General features: G+C 37.2%; 1 protein-coding gene across 1 annotated transcript in view; it reads left to right on the forward strand.

Annotated features, from left to right (window-relative positions):
- LOC134790222 (uncharacterized) overlaps positions 1-18,019 on the forward strand; it is a 134,751-nt gene extending 116,732 nt beyond the window's left edge. The window contains exons 14-19 of the mRNA XM_063761056.1: positions 11,354-11,496; positions 12,500-12,614; positions 14,074-14,193; positions 14,772-14,907; positions 15,397-15,571; positions 17,888-18,019. Of these exons, the coding sequence (XP_063617126.1) occupies positions 11,354-11,496; positions 12,500-12,614; positions 14,074-14,193; positions 14,772-14,907; positions 15,397-15,571; positions 17,888-17,969 (771 nt within the window). The 3' untranslated portion in view covers positions 17,970-18,019. The remainder of the gene's footprint in view (positions 1-11,353; positions 11,497-12,499; positions 12,615-14,073; positions 14,194-14,771; positions 14,908-15,396; positions 15,572-17,887) is intronic.
- The last annotated feature ends 4,314 nt before the right edge of the window (positions 18,020-22,333 follow it).

Below are 22,333 nucleotides of genomic sequence, written 5' to 3' on the forward strand. Positions count from 1 at the left end.
CATATAAATTTGAAATATAGGTGTATTTTGTAAGCCGCTACTGGATTAAGTACTCAAAATTGTAAGAAATGTATTTTTAAGGGGGGCACTCCATACATGTAACTAATTGTCACAAAAAAAATTTCATAAACCACCAACGTGTTGCACATCATAAAATGGGTCTTTAAAAATAACTGATATGTTTCTAAGAACATTTTTGGATATATGTATTAAATATTTTTGGAAAAAAACCGTTTCGAAAGGCCAAAATAATTTTTATCTCTCTATAACTTTAGAACCAAAGTTCAGAAAAAATATGAAAACATATCGGGAGATTAGCCGTATAAAGGATGACTCACGTTAGACCGGGCCGTGTCCGACCCGGAGCTTCCGGCGCTTACTTTTCTATGACATGACAGGCGATCACGTGATGCTTTCCATAGAAAACGATGCGCCGAAAGCTCCGGGTCGGACACGGCCCGGTCTAACGTGAGTCATCCTTAATAGAGTACAAAAAACAATATTTTGAACATCATCGGTTGAGCCATTTTTGAGTTTTCTTTTAAAAACCCTTAATAAAAGGTCGTAAGTGCCGCGTAAACACGCACTTTTGCGCAACATGCAGTTATCTACAACATCGATAGAATTTAAGTATCATATTTTTAAAGTAAATACCTTCTTATTTAAAACAAAATTGTTAACTATGCATTATCACAATTTGCCTCTCACTAATAATTACCTTTTTTTCCTAAATTAAGCGTCCTATATGCTTTTTATTTTATAGATATTGTTAATACACGTTAGCACTCTTCAATAAAAGACAATTTTGTTCTTAAATGTCACTTTTTGAATATTTTATAACCAATCGTTTTTACCCACCTAAATGACTAAATACGGGTATTTATCGAGTGCTTTGAGTAAATACTCAGTATTTACTCACCCCTACCCATCTCTACTTGCGGCTAAGTTAATTTTGTCGCGCTATCATGATGAAATTTATCAATTGGGTAATTTATCGTTGGAAATATATCTTTAATAGACGCTGTAACATTTTACTATGCTAATTAAATAGGTGAAATGTGCCTCATTAAGACATTACGGATTGGTGCCGATATCAGCCAAAGTGTGTAGACTTATCGTTTGTGGAAATACCTATAAATCAGGGTTCCAGATAATCTGGATGAAATTTATATTCGATGCACACTCAGCTTTCGCACTTATCTGGCATGTGTGGAATACAATTTATAAAGAAATGTGGCAACAAGTATATTTTATGTCTGTTATTTTTTACTTTGGAAACAGTATGGCCGAAAAACCTAAAAACAAGTTGTCTTTGGTTAAAATTATTAGTTTTAACGATTTCCCGCGCTTTCTGACTCTGATATATCGATAAGCGTGCTTATTCTAACGTTGATGATTGTTTTTATCGTGATTTTAATTGTTGTTTTATAATAACAAGTTTAAAAAACTAGAATTTTTTGTTAAATAATATTAATTATTGATCTTGTTATTTTCCGTTTGGTGTTTTACCTACGCCAACTTTGCTTAAAAACAGGTTGACGGGTGCTTCTTTCTTTCAAAACTTATTTTTTTTATTCCAATTTTAAAGTATGTAGTGTACCTACAATAACATTTTTGTATTATTATGATAATTAAATAATAATAATTATTAGGTACTGCAAATTTACCTATTTCCAAAGAATCTTAATAAATTAATATAAAGGTTGAATTTTGACTTAAAAACAAATCCAATCTTTGTCCACATACCGTAATGTTTGTCTTGTCTCGACCACCGCGACACAAATCGTCGAGTTTGGTTCCAAATCAAAGAGAAAACGATAATATTTACTTTTTACTACCAATATTTGGAATTAAACTGGTCCATTGAGATTGTTTTGTAAACGTTTATCATAAAAACACTTGAGTATGCCTAACCGTACTGATTTAAACTGGCATGTCCAACCTATTTGTCAAGATTACTAAGGTCCATTTCTCGAACGGTATTAGACTAATATTATTAGTCCACGAACTGTCAAATCGTGTGAGTTACCATGGCAACACACTAATAATATTAGTCTAATAATATTCGAGAAATGGGCCCCTGTTTTTTTTTTGATTATAACAATTTATTAATCCTCAGGATAATGGCCCCTGGTTGTGACATGGCTGGCTGTTGGCTGTCATGTCTAACCTCTCGTATTCATTTATGAGAAAAGAAGCACATCTTAGCTGTTATTCTGAAGAGTGGAATGGGACCTCTGACTCTATACCGCTCAGTTTGGTGAATAATATAATTATAACACTTATTACTAACGAGATTTTCGCTAACTTACAGTTTTTATTCTATTCCGTTTCATAAATCTTAATAATAACCAATAATTCGTTAATGGTGAAGAATTTTCTCAAGGTCCAGAATTTTAAAGTTTCTCCAGTTTTAAAATTGTCACTTTTGCCACTGACATATCTAATCCATATCGTATCTAGACGTAATATTTGACGCATCTTAAGATTCGAATCGGGCCGTAACAAGTAGTTCAAAAACCTTTTAAAACTTACCTGCCATACCCATTGTGCTCCTAAACTCCGTAGCACTAATACGTTGAAGGGCAGGTGGCCCTTCAACGTAATGGCCCCGTATCTCACGCAGCATCCTGGCCCGAGATTCGCGTGCCTTATCGAGATGCACGTGTGGACGGTAACGTGATTCTACGGTTTGCTTATATTGTTTTAGCTGTAGCGGAAGAAGTGTAAAAATTAGACGAAGTAATATGCTGTCTATATTGTTTGAAACTTACCTACTAAATTTACTCCGTTGGCTCAGTAGCCCAAACTGAGTCTTGGCCTACGACACAAGACAGCAGCGCCACTTTTCTCGGTCCTGTGCGCTACTTCCCATCTCGCCAGTTTTTGCGACCGATCTTCTTCCTCGCGTTATCCCGCCGGCATTTTGCCACGGCTCAAGGGAGCCTGGGGTCCGCCTGACAACTAATCCCAAGAATTGACGTAGGCACTAGTTTTTTACGAAAGCGACTGCCTCTGACCTTCCAACCCAGAGGGGAAACAAGGCCTTATTGGGATTAGTCCGGTTTCCTCACGATGTTTCAGTTTTTGCGACTGATACCTGTCTGATATGACTCACGGGAGGTTTAGGAGTACAAAGCAGTTATCGTAACAATCCTGTAAATATTTCAAGGCTAAAAATAATAAGTATATTGTAACTTGATACCCGTGACAAATCATGTGACATCACCTTGTAGCGTAGACAAAGTAACAAACATACTGGAACGGCTGAAGCTTGGCCAACCGTTGTGAAAGTGAACAAAAGACGATGAAGTATTTAAAATGTTGTTTGTTACGCCAAGCGCACATACAGTAATAAACGCACATTCTAGGTATCAACTAGGCAGCTACTTAATAATTCACATATTAATGGTATTAACCTTTTGACCGCCATAGAATTTTTCATCGAGCGTGCTCCTGTCGTCAGCGGTACGAAGTTACACGAAGTTTTGTCTTATTTAGTTATTAGACTGCGGCGAAATGAACCCGATATTGTATATCTTATATATCATGCAGTCTGCGGCGCGGCGGTTAAAAGGTTAATACGAATACAGAGTACAGATTTTTATTGGTAAAATAAAATACGAATTATACAAGTAATACAATAACAATAAAAAACAATAAAGTAAAATATCAATTACTTAATTACTCTAACACTTGCCTACTCTTCTTCAAGATTTGCTTCGAGATAACCTAATATCTCGTACCAGAGCGTACCTACACAAAAACAACTCAAGACTGAAATAAACAGAACAATTATCCTGCTATAAATAAAATAATTCATTAGAAATAGTTATTCAAAACAGCCATGGCGTTGACATCCCATTGTGCGCAGGAGTGTCCTTGCTGTTGTATACCTACTGGAAATATTGTTACGTTTGTCATGTCGTTTGCTGAAAATGTATACATATAAGATAACAAAATAAATTGGCAACTTGGATATTGAAACTCTATCTCTAATGAAAAATACAAAAAGAGCATTGATAGCATTAATTTGAAATTACTGATGTAAAGATTAAATTAACTTTTAAACCCACTAATTCGCCATTTCCTTCATCCTTTTGATCCTTAGTAATTCGGGTGGTATATTTAAACGTGTGAGCGAAAACATTTGACACCTAGCACATAATGAAATAAACATTAAAGCTTTATTAATGTCCGATCATTATTCTAACTTCGTCTCAAAGATAACATACCAAAACAAATGTACCCATCTATTACTATATGCAAAATAGTTTAACACTCAAATCATGTACAATTTTGCCACTTAACATTCCAATATTTTTCATAGTAGTTCCTAAAAACGCGCACGAACGAAACTATGCCAAGTACATAACCAATATTTATGCTACACACGTCTTCTTGTGACCTTTATTTTGGACCTTAAACTGCTTATAATAGAGGTCCTATTTGCTTATTTAGAACACAATCAGTTATTGACTCTTAAGTAGTGATATTAAGGTTTATATTTGGTTGTTTTTAAAGGTGTTTGTTCATAAAGTATATCGACGCACAGCTGTGTAAGCAGAGTATTTGCGCGTTGCCTAACTGCTGAACTGTCTTGAAGCAGACTTCGAAACAAAATTCGATATTTTATTTAAATATTTTAAGGACACAGTTCCTAGTAGTTTGAAGATGTACTTAACTCGCCCTCGCTTCAAAGATTGACCACTTCAGCACTAGGTAAACATGTACTATTATGTACATATTTAAAATCAACCTGAAATCTAAAATGACCTTCCAACTTTCTTACAAAAATGTCTGCATAGTAGTTTAAAGGGTCAATATTTATGTAATTTACTCTGTATCGTTTTTATATAGAAAATTCGAATAATTGAAAATTCAAGTATTCAAACCAAAAAAATATATAACAGATCATCAACTAAGTATCTTTTTGGTATTTTATGTAGAAGAGTAACATATTATTGCAGGTGACTGTACTCATGTCATATATTGTTAACAAAGTCATATCGTACGTACATAATTGCCAAAACCCGTTAAAAACTGTCACGACATTAATAAGTTAGTTAAAACGGCACACACGTCTGATAGTCGCAGTTAGCGGTTAACACGTTCGCCGCGGTCGGTTAAATACCGCTTTAACGGTTGCGTTGCGATTTTGGTTATTGATAATGTTTAACACTAGACTTAATCTTGTTAGTTAGAATAGAAAGTACATGATGATGATGGCAAGATTATTTAGATGGCTATTTATTTGTGAGTATTCACTATAAATATTTTTGTCAGCCAAGCCAGGTTTATAAACAACTAGCGACCCGCCCCGGCTTCGCACGGGTTACAGAACCTTAACAAATTATACACCTAAACGTTCTTCAAGAATCACTCTATCGATAGGTGAAAACGGCATGAAGATCCGTTCAGTAGTATTTGAGTTTATCGCGAACATACATACACACAGACAGACAGCCGCGGCGGGGGCTTTGTTTTATAAGATACAGTGATATTATTTAGATTATCTAACATATTATTTAGAATATCTTATTAACATTGAATAACTTCAAAAACAAACGACTGTAACTCAAAATGTGATATAATATGATAACACTAATGACCGCACCATGATTAATAGACCCTTAAAGGTCGCTTGCATCACGCAGGATGCACTCGCACAATAATATTACATCCACACTGTTACTGACAATTATGAACTTTATTCCCAATACATAAGGTCTACCTATGATCAGGCAAATATTGGTACCATCCTTCACACAATTAAGAGGAGGCTAACGCAATAATGTTATTATATTAAACTAGCGACCCGCCCTGGCTTCGCACGGGTAGTTCAAGTTATTTGCACAAAACCTTTACAAATTATACACCTAAACCTTCATCAGGAATCACTCTATTGATACGTGAAAACCGCGTGAAAATCCGTTTAATAGTTTTTGAGTTTATCGCAAACATACAGACACACAGACGCGGCAGCGGACTCTGTTTTATAATAGGTATGTATTGTTTTATTTTAACAAGTTTGCATGGGTAGTCTCAAAACTAAGCAAAAACCTTTAAAGGTTTAAAAACCAAACCAAACTAACTATGCACTCTGCATGGCACTTGGAAATGTCATGAATGGATATAAAATTTCGGTAAAAATAAGACTTATTATGACACCTCACTTTGCTTCAAATCGACGCAATATTAGCTTAGTCGTACTCTAATTTTATTTTTTTTATCAATTTAACATATATCTTTACCATAGCAGAGCTGTATTACATATTTTAGTATAATAGCAAGTGATATAGCCGAGGGATCTGACGAGCAAAATTTTAAACAGGAATATTTTCAGAATGTTTAGATAAAAGGTAAAAACCCGCACGACAGCCATATCTTTCGTCGCCAGTTTCGCGCGGCGCGCCATATCTCTTGTTTCCTTCTAACTGCCCGATTAGAACTTTAAGATACGTCAATTAATAGATCTAGAAACGGATTAGATGTGTCAGTGGCAAAAGGTACGTTTTTGTTTGAAGCAACGTCAGATTTGACATTGACATATCTAATCTATATCCGGCTCAATTCGGAAAATGAATTAGATTTCTACTAGACTTCAACAAGTTACGATACGGATAATTTAAAGATATTTGTAATATAGATATGTCAAATTTGACGTTTCCGCGATTCTGGAGGTCCTCTTGAACGATTTCGATAAGTTATGACCAAGATATCCAAGTCACATCTAGTCGATATCTAATGTAGATCTAGTTGATCTCTAAATCGTCTCAAGATCTTGTGATTATCTCGAAATCCGAATAGGCCTGATCGTTTCTAGATCTATTAATTGACGTATCTTAATGTTCGAATCGGGCCGTTAAGTGGCTTTCCGCCCCCTCTTAAGAGTGTTTCCATTATTACGTCCGTGCGAGTTATATCGCATCCTTTGATAACCAAAAACTCATATAATACATATCCGCTACGATAGCAGATTTCGATCACCATTAAAGTATAGGATTTCCTTTATTTTAGGTTAATTGGTCTATAGGAAATTAGTTTATACTCATAAAAAGAACCTTGTAACTAGGAAGATAACGTACGTACCTAATATTTTTTTTTATTTTTTTTTATTTTATTTATTCAAACATATTACACAGTATTACAGTGAGACACTAAGGCACTGTGGAATGCATACAATATTATTATTATCCTTTATATAATTTAAATTACACCTTTTAAAAAGAAAACACCTTCTATTATTAAACACCTTCTAAATATTATTTAGTTAACAGTAGTTATTACAAGGGGGCAAAATTGTTGTTTAACCGCTCGTGCTAATATTGATACCCGAGCAAGCAAAAGATTCTAAAATTAAAATATGGGATCTTGAGCGTTGCGAGGGTTTCAAGTTCAAGGCACGGGGGTTAAACAAATTTTGCCACCGAGTGAAATGCAATTTTTTTCACCACACCAACACAGAATACTAACTGTAAAATATCATAACAAAATCCAAGCAAATCGATTCAAAATGAATGTTATTAAATATTTGTCATTCAAAGTCATCGTTTAAAAGTCAATTCTATCAGCAAACACAAGAAAACAACTCAAAATTCGCATTCGATTACTTTGCCTCACATGTGAATAAAATGCAACTTTCTTATCAATTTTTGAACAGTCAAGAGAGCCTTTACCATCAGCTGGTGTGGTGAAAAGAGTCTTTAACATTATAAGTAGAGATGCCCCGAATAGTGAATTAGGCCGAATACCGAATACCGAATATTCGGCCCCCCTCTCGGCCGAATACCGAATATTCGGCATGAGATGTGAACATTTATTACGAAAACTGTTCGCCAACAAAGCACAACGTTTGCTTAGATATACTTTTATGTTGAACATAATTAATTGATGTAGTTAGAGTCAATCAAATCAGACCCATGATAAAAATAAAATATTTTCTAATCAACAAATGCTCAAAAACGTGCCTTCGTAATTAAGCCCTTTCCAAGAATACATTTTAAATATACCTAGTTGTTGGTTATTTTTTTGTGATTTTTTTCTTTTTAGGTAGGTGCAATAGATATTCGGTATTCGGCCGAATAGTAGGCAACATTCGGCCGAATACCGAATATTCGACAAAGTGGCCGAATAGGCCGAATACCGAATAGTTGCCGAATATTCGTGGCATCTCTAATTATAAGGCCTTAAAAAAATTCGCCCTGATACGACTACGTTGCAATTTTGCTCATTCTTGTGTATTTCAACAAAACAGTATTTTTCCTACGGTATAGGACGTTACAGACAGTTTCGGCAATCTTCGCCGTTACTCATAACCAGATCAAATGCGATGCGGTGCATTACCAGTGATTCACACCTGGGGGCCTAGCCAAGATTACAATCGTTTGCAGAAAACGAAACGAAAGATACATTGTCTCTCTATCACTCTTCTTTATTAGTAGGTACGATATAGACGGCATTTCGTTTCGTTTCTCTGTGAACGTTTATCTTGGCTAGGCCCCCACAGACACAACGTTACAAAACTTCGGCAATCTTCGCCGTTACTCATAACCAGATCAAATGCGATGCGGTGCGCTATTACGATTGCCAGTGATTCACACCTGAGCTTCCGCTGATTTGAAGACGGCTGCCATACAATTCTGTCTTAGCGTTTTCTTCCTGTCGAGTTGTGGGCGATGATGCCCGTAGCCACAAGTGACAGGCCAAGATAACTTTGTATGGCATTTGCAATGACAAAATATGGCAATGTCATCGTTAATGTCAAATCTCTATTGAAATATGACGTTTATTATGATACTCCCCCCACTTTGCTATATGCAAATCTGTGCAAAGTTGTACTCTGTATCTTTGGGTACTTAAATAAAAATAAACAAATTATTTGTACATTTTCGGGTAGTTATAACATTTATTGATTAACCAACCAAATACAAAACCACCTGGATTTGTCACTGAATAACCTGACTTTAACCTACATTATTTGATCATGTAATGTTTTCATCTACCCTCAAATGGCTTCTTAAGCCAGAATTTGTTTACTCTTTTTAAATACCTAAAGATACAGACTATAGACTGGTTTTATTTTTCATAAATTCGATTTCGACTGGCAAATCATATTACTTTTAGGCAACCGGGTTTTTTAACCTAATTAGACCCCGCTGAATCCGAATTTGCCGGTTGCTTCATCGAAATCTTGACCGGAAGTGAGTTATTTGACATTAGAGGTCCCTTTTTTTAGTTTTTCGTAAATAACTCTTAAACGGCGGCGCATAGCAAAAAATGTTCTATTACATAAGTAATCTGCATAAAATTGCCTACACGAAAGATTCAGTACAATTTTTCGCTAGGATCAATATTCAAAGAGATATTAACGCGGGAAATTTAATTATAATCACTTCTAAGGTCCCTTTTTTTAGTTTATCGTAAATAACTCATAAACGGTAGCCAATATCAAAAAATGTTGTGAAACGATAATAATCTACACAAAATTTTGAACAAAAAAAATTCAGTACACTTTTCGCAGGGATCAATATTTAAACAGATAAGAAAGAGGGAAAGCTCTAGTATAATAAATTCTAAGTTTCCTTGTTTTTATTTATTCGTTAATAATTAGAAAAGTATGACTCATAGCAAAAAAAAACTTATACATAAATAATAAACATAAAACTTCCTACTAAACATAAAAACCTAAAAATAGGGACCTGGAAATTGATTACAATTAACTTACCCCCTTTAATACCTCTTTAAATATTGATCGTAGCGCAAAAGGCAAATTCGGATTCAGCGGGGTCTAATTAGTTTAAAAAACCCGGTTGCCAAAAAGTAATATGATTTGCCAGTCGAATCAAGAAGGAGAGCGATTTTGAATTTTTATGTCTAGTCTACTATAGCTTAGACGGACTCTGGAATTTTCTACTGTTTTGCTTTACCAATTCCGAGGTGTGCTGCAGATTGTTTCATAAGAGTGCAATTTCATGTATGTATGTACATAATACATAATTATAATCTTTGCTTGATTTTCTTGATTGCGTTCTGTATGCATTCAAATGAGTGGAGATATATAAAAACCTGTATAAAACAAATCATTTTTGACAAATAGGTATTAAACGATCAGGGTAAACCCATTGACAGGGTTTTGATTAAACTCTACTATTATACCCAAAAATTTACATATAGTTAGGTTTTTAAACATGATGGAATGCAAACGTCAGAATAGGCCTATGAATTTACAATTTTTTTACCTTAGATATTATAGGAAAGGAGGACCAGAAACCAAGTATCTCCTCTCTACGTAGATACATACAATTAAAATTCCTTGTTTTTAAAACAAGCTAGGTAGTTATTCAATATAAAACCTAATGGGTTTTAAATGATATCTTAAATAACAAGTTTCTTAACAACTTTCACTTTTAAATACTCATTTCTAATACTCGTATATACACTGACAATATGAATTGAATGCAACTACGTAAGTTCATTATTCAATTCCTAGAATTCGACTTTTCAACCACGAAAACCTTTGTATGGGCAAGCGGCCGCACGCATTAAGGCAACCCACATACGATCCGATAACAATGAAAGCAAAAGCCAGTGGCTCCAAACATTTCTTTGTGCGCCAGCATTCAGAGCGTGAGAGCCGATGCAGAGATAGCAAACCGCCGGTCCAGTGTTTTATTCGCGAGTGAGGCAATTCTAAGTGTTACGTATGTGTGAAAAAACTCTTTAAAACGACGATACAATAATTCCAAATATGAATTTTATGTTAACTACGGAAAGTTTAAATTATAATGATAAGGAAACTAGAGTGTTTGAAAGGCGTCCTAATGTAGATTTTGCTTGCAGTGATAGACAACTTGTGGTATAGTATTTTAACAAAAATGAAGCAATAAGCTAAGTGTTATGTGTGAAAATGAGGCTTGATAATAATGTATTGTGTTGCCCTAGACTAGTCTATCTTTCACGGAAATAAATTGCGTAAGTATACAAAGGCAGGGATGATTTTGCCTTCGTCATTGCTTGGCGCATCTATAGCATGTTTTTTAGGGTTCCGTACCCAAAGGGTAAAAACGGGACCCTATTACTAAGACTCCACTGTCCGTCTGTCTGTCACGAGGCTGTATCTCATGAACCGTGATAGCTAGACGTTGAAATTTTCACAGATGATGTATTTCTGTTGCCGCTATAACAACAAATACTAAAAAGTACGGAATCCTCGGTGAGCGAGTCCGACTCTCACTTGTCCGGTTTTTGTTCGGACGTTTTGCTCGCCCAGGAAATAGGAAGATCTTTCCATTTCCAATGTTACGAGTACTATAGGTAATAATAATATCTAATGTTCTTTTTTTCTTTCCAGCGTAACGCCCGCAGTCGCAACAAGCGCTTCACCTTCCAGTCCACAGTTCGGCAGCTGGAAAGGCGACGACTGGCAGAAAAGCTGTCCAAGGAGGCAGACCTGAAGGAGCAACAGAGACGCACCGAGCTGGAGGCCATGAGGAGGTAGGTCCTAGGTTATCTAGGTAACTATCCGGTGTAAAACTAGACTCCTGCATTTGATCCTTGAAAAACCATGTCTGGTTTGAAGAATCGTATCTCGACGAATCGATCATAATCCATCTGAAAGGGTTCAAACTCATATTTAATTACACAAACGGGTCTACCGCGATATAATTTCATTGTTTTTACCTTTAATTCCGACGTTTCAGCTGAGTTGCACCAGTTTCTTTGTCTACCCCGAACATTTTTATAAACTAATTTCGGGTAGTTTAGTGGTGTTTTATTAATATCTCCGTTGACATTTGTTGGGACGTCAGTCTTTCCGTGACCACAGCTGGTGCAACTCAGCTGAAACGTCGGAATTAAAGGTAAAAACAATGAAATTATATCGCGGTAGACCCGTTTGTGTAATTAAATATGTGTACAAAACGCGAGAGTTTAAAGGGTTCAAACTCTTAATCCGATTCGAAGGACCGAAGATTGTCATAGAAGCTGTCCAAGGAAGCAGATCTGAAGGAGCAACAGAGACGCACCGAGCTGAAAGCCATGAGGAGGTAGGCCGTATAAAAATATCAGATTAGAAAAACCAAAAGCCTGCAGAAGATTCGATCCAGTTTTGTAGGACCATTTTTGGTTCCAAGGATTATATTTAGGTCGAAAGACCATATCTGCCTCAGAGGACCATATCTGGCTCCAAAGACCATATCTGGTTCGATATATCGCATCTGACTCGAGGGACCATATTGGGTTTGAAGGACCATATCTGATTCGAATGACCATATCTGAGGAGTGTCTTTTCAAAAGGGTTTATTTTTGTATGGTGTCCATAGAGAAATAAGCCCTTTTGAAAAGACTCTCCTCATCTGGTTTGGAAGACCATATCTGGCTCTACAACAGAACTCTTGAGGAGATATAGGCATTGGGTAATGAACTTTTATTATATTGTGTAAGACTAATCCAAGTTTTTTGAAGAAGAACTTCTCTTACCCTGATTGTTTCATTCCAGAGTCGAGGAGGAGTTCCAGAGGAAGCGTGCGAGGGAGAAAGCGAACATCAGGCAGCAGCTGCGGCTGGTCAGCAGCGGTGCCGCCAGCATGCCACTCTCCACACACCATGGAAAGGTAAGATATTAGAAATGAATCGTCAATTGGTCCCCAACAGAAGGAGCTTATCGGCCGAGTTATTTATAATGATATGAACACAACTTAGATTCTAATATTAAGACCGCGTTGACATCATTAAATTGAACATCTGTACCTTTCAGATCAGCTACTTCTGCTGGATTTTAATTAGGGATGTACCGACTAGTCGCCGACTATCCGGCCACATTTGTAGTCGGCGATTAGTCGGCGACTAGTCGGCAAAAATGGCCGATTAGTCGGCACTTTATTAGTGAAAGAATACCATATGTTTTATGTTTATTTTACTAAAATACCTATTCAGGATGCATACGAAACCTTTTGTTCATGTAAATAATTGACCGTTTGATGGTTATCGTATGTTGGTGGGCTGGTGTTTTCCTCTACAGGTCGATATCAACTGATTCTCGTGTAATTTCATGTGCAAGTCGATTTTTTTAAATTATTATTTAGTTTTTGTTTTTTTTTTAATGGTAGAGCCATGACTGGCCATGAGGAACTATTCATGTTATTGCAAAATTTAGAGACTTCGACAGGGCACGTTGCTCGTAAAGACGCTGACCACAGGGGATAGGTTCTTAACTGGCGACTACGTACGGGAAATAGAGCCTTGAAAATACGTCCTACAAGCTGTACTGACGGTCTGCTCAGGATCGTAAAATAAAAGAACTAAAGACAGAAATTGAACGAGGATTTTTGTGATAGGTCTTTGAACCTGTAGAGAACACCTTTTAGCCAAGCTAATATGATGAATAGCGCAACCAAAGGAGCAAAACAATTGTTTTTCACCTGAACTTATACGAAACTAATGATCTGGCCGACTAGCCGACTAGTCGGCCGACTAATCGGCCATTCGAGCGCCGATTAGTCGGCTAGTCGGCTAGTCGGCCAAATCAATAGTCGGTACATCACTAATTTTAATATCTACTTTTAATACATTTATCTGACGAAATTAAGACGAGCATAGGCTTTCCCCCAAAAGATGTCCACCAAGCATCTGCCAAGCGCTGGCCTTATCTAACGGCCTGGCCATGACATTGTGCGACTGGCTTCGGTTAAGGCGACAACCATAGGTTGGAGCGAGACACGGCGATCGGACCTTTCGATCCCACCTATGGTTTTCGCCTTAGCTGAAGCCAGTCGCGCATTGTCGTGGCCAGGTCGTTACGGTTTACTCTGATCTTGGCTAGACTGCCTGTCGACTGTGTAAGGAGATATTCTGGCTTCATCATCCAGCCAGTCCATGTTATCCGAGGACGATGTCGTGGACAGGGCGAACTGGAGAAGATTAAGCAAGAGAGCTGACCCCACCACCATGTGGGATAGATAGCTAGAAAGAGAGAGAGATCATCCAGCTCATGGTCGTCATCCTTTCTGCAGCAGAAGCAACAGATCTACTGCACATAAACGTAGGTGTTAAATATTATAATGATGATTTCAGGCGCGTGATGAGCCCGACGGCTCATGCCGGGCATCGCCGGCGCCGGAACGGCCCCGGGACCGGCAGCGACATAGCAACGCGTCCTCAGAAATCAGTGCCAGAAGCAAAAGCACCACACCAGTAAGTTCTTGCCTTATTTTAAACTATAATCTTCTTCTTCTTCCTCGCGTTATCCCGGCATTTTTGCCACGGCTCATGGGAGCCTGGGGTCCGCTTATTTTAAACTATAATAAATAATAAAAATTAAAACTGCAGCCAGAAGGACCGAGATCTAGCGGTTAATGCTTCCAAATAGAAGAAATTTATGGGTTCGAATCCAATTTTCAATTAGTTTTTCAAAACTTCATCCAAATTTGTTTATTTGCCGTTGGCTCTTTGGTAAATGAAAACATTGTAAAGAAACTGGACTACCTAAACCCAAAAAAAACTACTTTTTTGTATAGGTTAACTTCTCACTGTCAGCTTAGAGATGTTGGGCTTTCGTAAAATTAGTGCCTGTTTCAAGCCTTGGGTTGGCGAGCAGATCCTAAACTCCTTTAGTGAACCGTGACAAAAAGCTGATAGATTCTCGTTTGATTTCGCAGTTTGAAGCTATTTGAAGATAAGATATTAAAAGGTGTAGGAGTAGTATACATTAGTGAAATGGTTCAATGTCCCAGTTTCAAGCAATTATCAAACATTAAGTTTCATGTCCTCAGGTCCGCTGCGTGGAGCTATCAGAATGGCGCACAGATAGCGCTGCGCGCGTGTACCGCGACTGGGGAGGCTCCGGCGTCGGTCTGCCCGCGCACGCGCACCCGCCCGCCTGCGCGCGCATGCCCATCGCCAGACAAGGTGAGCACCAGCTGGGAGAGAGAGATGGATGAAAGAGACCGTCTGATTAAGAATGGCGCACAGACAGCGCAGCACGCGTGTACCGCGAGGGCGGAGGCTCCGGCGTCGGTCTGCCCGCACACGCGCATGCCCATCGCCAGACAAGGTGAGGACCTGCTGAGAGAGAGAGAGAGATGGATGGATCGAGAGTGAGCGTCGGATTAAGAATGGCGCACAGACAGAGCAGCACGCCTGCACGCGCATGCCACAGCGCAACAGCTGAGAAAGAGAGATGGATGGAAAGAGAGCGGCTGATTAAGAATGGCGTACGTGACGAGCATCAGCTGGGGGCGAGGTGGATGGATCCAGAAAAGGAGAATCCATGTCTCTAATTTGCTGGATCCATTCCGGAGGCAGGCGGGTCTATCCAGACCCGCCTGCATACGAGTATACATCGAAATCCCGTCCTAAAATCTTCATACCTATCAAAATATCTTGTTCTCTTTCCAGCACAAGAAGTAGAAGCGTTCAGCGGCTCCCCCCGCTCAGACAACTACCGCCTAGAGTTCGCCCGCGGCCGCTCGCCCCGCTCCCCGCGCACCCCCCGACCCCCTCGGCTTGTATCCACACGCTCGCCTTCCAGCTCTGGATCAGAACTGTCGCTGAGACAGCCTATCAAGATCAGGTGTGTTTTGTCTCTCTCTAACTCTTAGGGGAAGCGTGCGGATGTCTAAGGTCTTGGCCTTTCGTTGGACACCATACTTACGCTGTATGTAAAAACGCAGTTCTTATAAAAAGACAGCATAATTTTCTTAAGAACGCAGCTTCCGGCGCCATCTGGGGGCCCAGGGCCTTATCACTGTGATACATACAAGATGTGGCAAAAATAGTCCTAAGGATCCGTTTAAGGCAATATTCGGTATCGTGTTCTGATTAGAAAAAAGTAGAGTAAAACAATCTGACTCGAAAAAAACATTTTTTCACTGGTGCAGTGCAGGTCGTCCAAGTCTGCCAACTCTCCATACAAAGGCCAACATTTTTTTACTATAAAAATATTATTTCTTCATTTTTTTCCTTATCAGAACACGATACCGAATATTTTTGTTACACCTTGTATAATTATTAAATATTAATATTAAATCTAGCTCAATAATCTTGCCCAAAGAGCCTAATCTAGTTCGGAAATCATATTCCAACTAGATCCCTATGTTATCATATGTAAAATAAAAGAAAATCAGGAATGGATTCGGCTATTGCTACCAGAATACCTACTTAAAATAGTGCAATAATTTCTAGCGATGTTAAATTTAACTTTGCATGTTTAAAAATACTCCAAGCTTTACATTCCTGTAGTCCGTTTTTATAGTGCTACCAGTAAAGGATAACTCACCTTAAACCGGGCCGTGTCCGGACCGAAGCTTTCGGCGCATCGTTTTCTATGGGAAGCATCTGTCATGTGACCATCTGTCATGTCATAGAAAAGTAAGCGCCGGAAGCTCCGGCCCGGACACGGCCCGGTCTAACGTGAGTCATCCTTAATCTATTACCTTCCTAGTAGTTAGCTTGGCTGTTTAGCTTTCGTCTCCTTAATACTCTTCCCTATTTCAAAGTTTACAGTTTAATGATAATTTGTCTACTTACGTAATTAAAAAGTAATTAAATTTAATACTTATTATCGGAATAATTTCAAAACGCGATACCTGAGCTATCCAGTACCGTAAACTGGGATTACCTTGATACGTGGGGTTACATTGATCATCGATTTTTAAATAAGGTATAAGGTATTAGTTTCTGAACGCTTTCGTCATCTATTTCTGCGAAGCATGCCAACCACATGATAAAATGTTTAAGTTCGCGTTCAAAAATCTACTCCCTATCCTCAAAAAATAGATGATCAATGTTACCCCGCTAATCAAAGTAACCCCATTTTACGGTACATGGTTTTACGGATAATATTATATACAGTTAACCCAGAATTCTGGATTAAAACAGCGCTAATTGTTCTTCTAACCTAATTACTATTTAACACTCTTGTGAAGTCGCATACCGACTATAATACTATTACTATTAATTATATTCAAGGTGTTGACAACTTGACATGTTACTCGAAAACCTTAGCCTTATACTCTGACATTCAAAAGCATGCAAGAGATGTAGATAAAATAGAATTTTTGCCCGGACTTTAGACTCAAATTACTTAAACATCGTAAAAGTAAAGATAACATTTAATTATAAATCTATTGGTGACCTGTTTGCATCCATAGGGGTGGGCGGTCAAACCCGATAAGTCGAGATATTTTTTATTCAAATAAGAACTCCACGCACGTCACATACAGTTCTAATTTGAATGAAAAAATATCTCTACTTATCGGGTTTTGACCGCCAACCCCTCGTATACTAAAGAAAAACCTAAAGAAATCGTGAACAAAGCTATTTATTAATATATACAATGAAGTTATTAACGTAGTATTTGTCCCAAGGTGGTGACGCGCCCGGCATGTAGCAAATTAACCTAACTCGCCAGGTGAGTGCTTGTAATGCTTACTGTTGTACATATATAATACGAGTAGTTTAGTTTATTTACTTTCCAGATTGGTACTTATAGGTCAGCGATACCACGAATATACCTAAGTATAACCCGAATAAAGCGGTTCAACAGCGTAACGCAGTCCTAAGTCTATTGTTAGAAGATTTTACGGGAACTTTCTAAATTTTCTCGAAATGTTGCATGAATTTTTATTTTAAAATAATTGCGCATGAGATTCCCGCTTCATATACTACCCCTAAGTAGTAATGCTTTCTTATAACACAAAACTGATGATTTATTATTATTTTTAATTTTTTATATGGGATAAATTCGGACAACCTGAATAACTTTAGATCAAATTTAATAAATATGCCTAAATATCAAATGATAGTGACACAAAATTTGTGCGAATTGATCCTACCACCTAAATTATTTTAAAATTATGGTACTAACCAATTCTCTACCCATTCTTAGTGACACTAAAGAAGAGGAGGAACCAGCAATAGTGCCCACACTACGGCCAGGCCCAGCGCGCGCTACCTTCGCAGTCCGCTGAAATACTTGCTAAAACGGGTTCATTTGGCTACGCATTTTGTAGTGACAGTAGTGACACTAAAAAGAAAACAGCAATAGTGCCCACACTACGACCATGCCCAACGCGCGCTACTTTCGCAATCAGCGGAAATACTTGCTGAAACGGGTTCATACGCGTTCTGTAGTGCCACTACAGAGGAACCAGCAATAGTGCCCACACTACTACCATGCCCAGCGCGCGCTTCCTTCGCCGTCCGCTGAAATACTGGCTGAAACGGGCTCATTTGTCTACGCGTTCTGTAGTGACACTACAGAGGAACCAGCAATAGTGCCACATGTGAATAGACCTGACCTAAGACGCGTATGGGACGGCGAAATGTGCGTAGACTAAAGTACGAGTAGGTAACTGAGAGCGGCAACCGAAAACATGTCGTAAGACAGAGATAGCCTCGGCCGAATCATTATTTCTCTAAATCTCGCGTTGTTTCACATGTAGTGTGTACCCTTGATCTACGGTTACCACAACGACCCTATACCGACAGCAAGATCAAAACGTAAACACAACCTACCCTTCTAAAGGCGTCAATAAAGTAAATGACAGAACATTTAAGGTGTGTACAGTAACACACCTAACTGACCGTCGGTGGACCTTAATATCTTTATAATAAAGTCTATAATTTGCCAGCTAAGTGGTACCGTACCACAGTGATTTAGGTCAAACACACCCAGCTCGAGCCACGAATTTGGGCTTCGCAAACACCTCACTGGCATAACTATCCGAAGATCGAATCTCATTTTAATATACAATCGAATTTGTACTTTAGTAGCAGCGTATAAAGACGTGACTGATGGAAAATTATGTCGTTTAGTTGAAAGAGTTATTGTCATTCTTAAATTGTTATTGATTGTGGTTTTGCCTTGTGGCTAGTTGGGCTAAATAGACTATTGTGGGTTTGTGGGTTCGAATGACCCTGACCCGTTTTAGGTCATTTCGGGTAAAAGAGTCATAATTTATGAAAGACGGGATCAAAAATAATTTGAAGCTGGATAAAGGTTTTATAAACTATTTTATAATGTGTTGTTTATATTGTCTTCTAGAATATTTTTAAATGTTTTATTTAAAAATTGTTGTCTTCCATTGTAAGCGAATAAGAAAGCTTTAATACTGTATAAACTATAATAACTTAATCTAGACTTAGTTTTAAGATCTGGTGCTAATATTCACATTTACCTTCATTAATTTTAATTTTCTTTAAAATTAATAATATTCTGTATTATAATCTGTATTAATATTAATCTCATAAAAATATGATACTGTCACTTGTCATTAAAATCGATCTATATTATTATTAATACGATATTATATAAAAACATCAGTATAATAATTAAAACCTACCTTGCACAGCTAAACTGTGAAATGAACTCGTCTGCGGTATTTCCGGACCGATACGACCTTCAAACCTTCAAGAAAAGCGTACTCCCATCTTAAAAGCCGGCAACGCACTAACAACCCCTCTGGTGTTGCAGGTCCATGGGCGACGGAAATCGCTTACTAGCAGGAGATTCGTCTGCTCGATTGCCTCCTATATCATTAAAAAAAATTACAGTGAAATTCACTCTTAAAGTCTCAAATGACATTTAAAGTTTGGTGTTTTATAATGGCAAGACACTTAACATTTAGTAGTCCGCAATGTTCTCTAATATACATAATATATAACAAATGTCTCTATTCGCGGCTCTAACCTTTCATGGTCGATCAATCAGGGACTGCTGTGTAACCATCCTATAACGTGTAACTTACTTTTAAAAGCTCGTATGCCAACAACAGAAGAAAATAGACTTCATCTTATAAGTAGTAAGGTTTGATATTTAACAGCGACAGAAATATGACTACGAAATATGGAAACTAAAAAACGTTACGTTTGGTAGAATTTGTAGTGGCAGTTAAAGTAATTTATTTTCAAAATATAATTATGACCTGTGCAAAATATCGGTCCAGGATGAGAACAATAAAGGATGAATCGCGTTAGACCGGACCGTGTCCAGGCCGGAACTTCCGGCACTTACTTTTCTATGACATGACATGACATGACAGGTGATTACGTGATGCTTTCCATAGAAAACGATGCGCTGGAAGCTCCGGCCCGGACACGGCCCGGTCTAACGTGAGTCATCCTTAATGGCAGTTCGATATTAATCAATTTTGTAGGTACCAAATTTTTTTTCCTACTTGGTTGGGCAAATTGAAGCAGTCTGACTCGAATCTTGGTATCCGGGATATTTGTACATATAAACATTTAGGTATTTTTCCGATAATCATAAACTTACTCTAAATCTTTCTATACATTTGTAACAGTAGGTGGCAGGCTTGTCATGTAATAGCATAATAAACTACCTAAACCCTGTAATAAATAGCTTTAATAACAACCCATTAATTAGAGTAGACCCGCCCATCATATGTTACAGTAAAATAAGAAGGCGTGTCCGAATTGGGTTAACTCGGGCCACTAGATCGATGCTTGGTCAGGCAATAATATGATTAAGCATAAAGTCCGTCTAGACTAACTTTGCACCGAATTGAATAGAATATAATGAGTGAGTGCCAATATAAACCTCATATTTTATTTTATTAATAATGACATTTTCACATTATGTCATTGCAAATACCGAGCAGAGTTAGCTTGGTCCGGCTCTACTCTGGTGATCGGACTCGCGTTCCAAGGGTTCCGTACATAAGTCCGACTCACCCTTGACTGCACATTTCTAATAGGTTTTCTTGTCATCTATAGGTAAAGTACTATTTTGTGTATTTTTTTTTAAATTTGAGACGCAGTAGTTTCAGAGATAAAGGGAGGGGGGGCGTGGTCGGACAGACAGACAGACGCACGAGTGATCCTATAAGGGTTCCGTTTTTTCCTTTTGAGGTATACGGAACCCTAAAAATAGCTGAATTGTTAGTCAGCTATTTTTTTTTTTCTATGTTTTTTCAGCAATGCTATTTAAATATAGGTACCTAAATGCCTTTTAATACCTATATTTTTCAGGACCTTATCAGGCACATGTTTTATTGGTTCGCTAAATAATATTTATATTTGGTTAGTAAAAAGTATTTATGGTTACATATAATGACAAGTGACAATAATAAATTATTTTCTGACCTTCGTTTTGTGATATATCTAAAAATCATAAAGGAATTTCATTTGATACAATGTGACAATGGCTAACATTATGGTGCTTTCACACAGTTGTTATATAACATCACTGTTATAAAATGTTATTAATATAATATCACCACTGTGTGGTTGCACCATTACAGTTTTCAATTCAGATTTTTATTTTATGTAAAGATGACATGAAGCTAGAGTTTCTCTAACGATATTTAATAGGTACACGAGAGAATGTAATATACTATTAATAGTTAGACATTTCCAATATATTCATATAAGGAATAAAGTAATACGGTGCAATATACAAATACAGTAATAAATGTAAGTTATATCATGAAATAAACATATAATTCAATGAATCGCTCAATTTACATAATAATACAATTTAATATAAGATTTTATATAAATAAGCGAACACGTATATGTAGAAATAACATAAATTATGTTAATTTAAGCTGCCCGAGAATGCCATTTTATTCGAAAAACTTGTATTTTTTTAGAGTTCCAATATACCTTATCAGTTTTACAAAAACTGGCAATTTTCACTATGAAAATGACATTATACCTACCTTTTTCATTTTTTGTGTAACTATGGCATATGAAAGTATGAGAATTTGTATAAAAACTTACCGGCAGTGTGTTATTAGTCTTATGAACATCTAGTTACATACATTATTTACCCTTTATATAAATACTAATATATACTCACATAATATAAGTTTGTATATAAATGAATCAATCGTAACGACGGTGCATGCATATTGTACATAGTTAAATGTACCTAGGTACCTACTTAATGGAAGAAATAAACTTTTGTATTTAAAGTTGACTTTTTTTTAATAACCAAAATCGACAGCTAACGAAATTGCAATTCAAAGGTTGACTGGAAGAGATCCCTTATAGGGATAAGTTCGCCTTTGTACATTGTATATACTTACGTATTTTGTTTTTATTGTGTTTCTCGCCCGAGGCGGTGAAATTTTTTTAAGAGTTGTAAGATCAAGAATATAATAATATCACTTTTCAAAGTTAATATCTATAAGTTGAGTTGACGTCCAACTGTCCGCAAAAATTAACCAAATTTTTCTAATTGTACTTACATGTCGTAAATTTTAATAATGATATATATTTTGTTAGTTTTGTCCAATAAACTATTGTAGTTAAATCATTTAGGTAGGTACGTAAGTATATTTAAAAAAAAGTCTGGACGTAAAGACAT

Source organism: Cydia splendana, chromosome 4 (assembly GCF_910591565.1).
Source record: "Cydia splendana chromosome 4, ilCydSple1.2, whole genome shotgun sequence".
NCBI classification, from domain to species: domain Eukaryota; kingdom Metazoa; phylum Arthropoda; class Insecta; order Lepidoptera; family Tortricidae; genus Cydia; species Cydia splendana.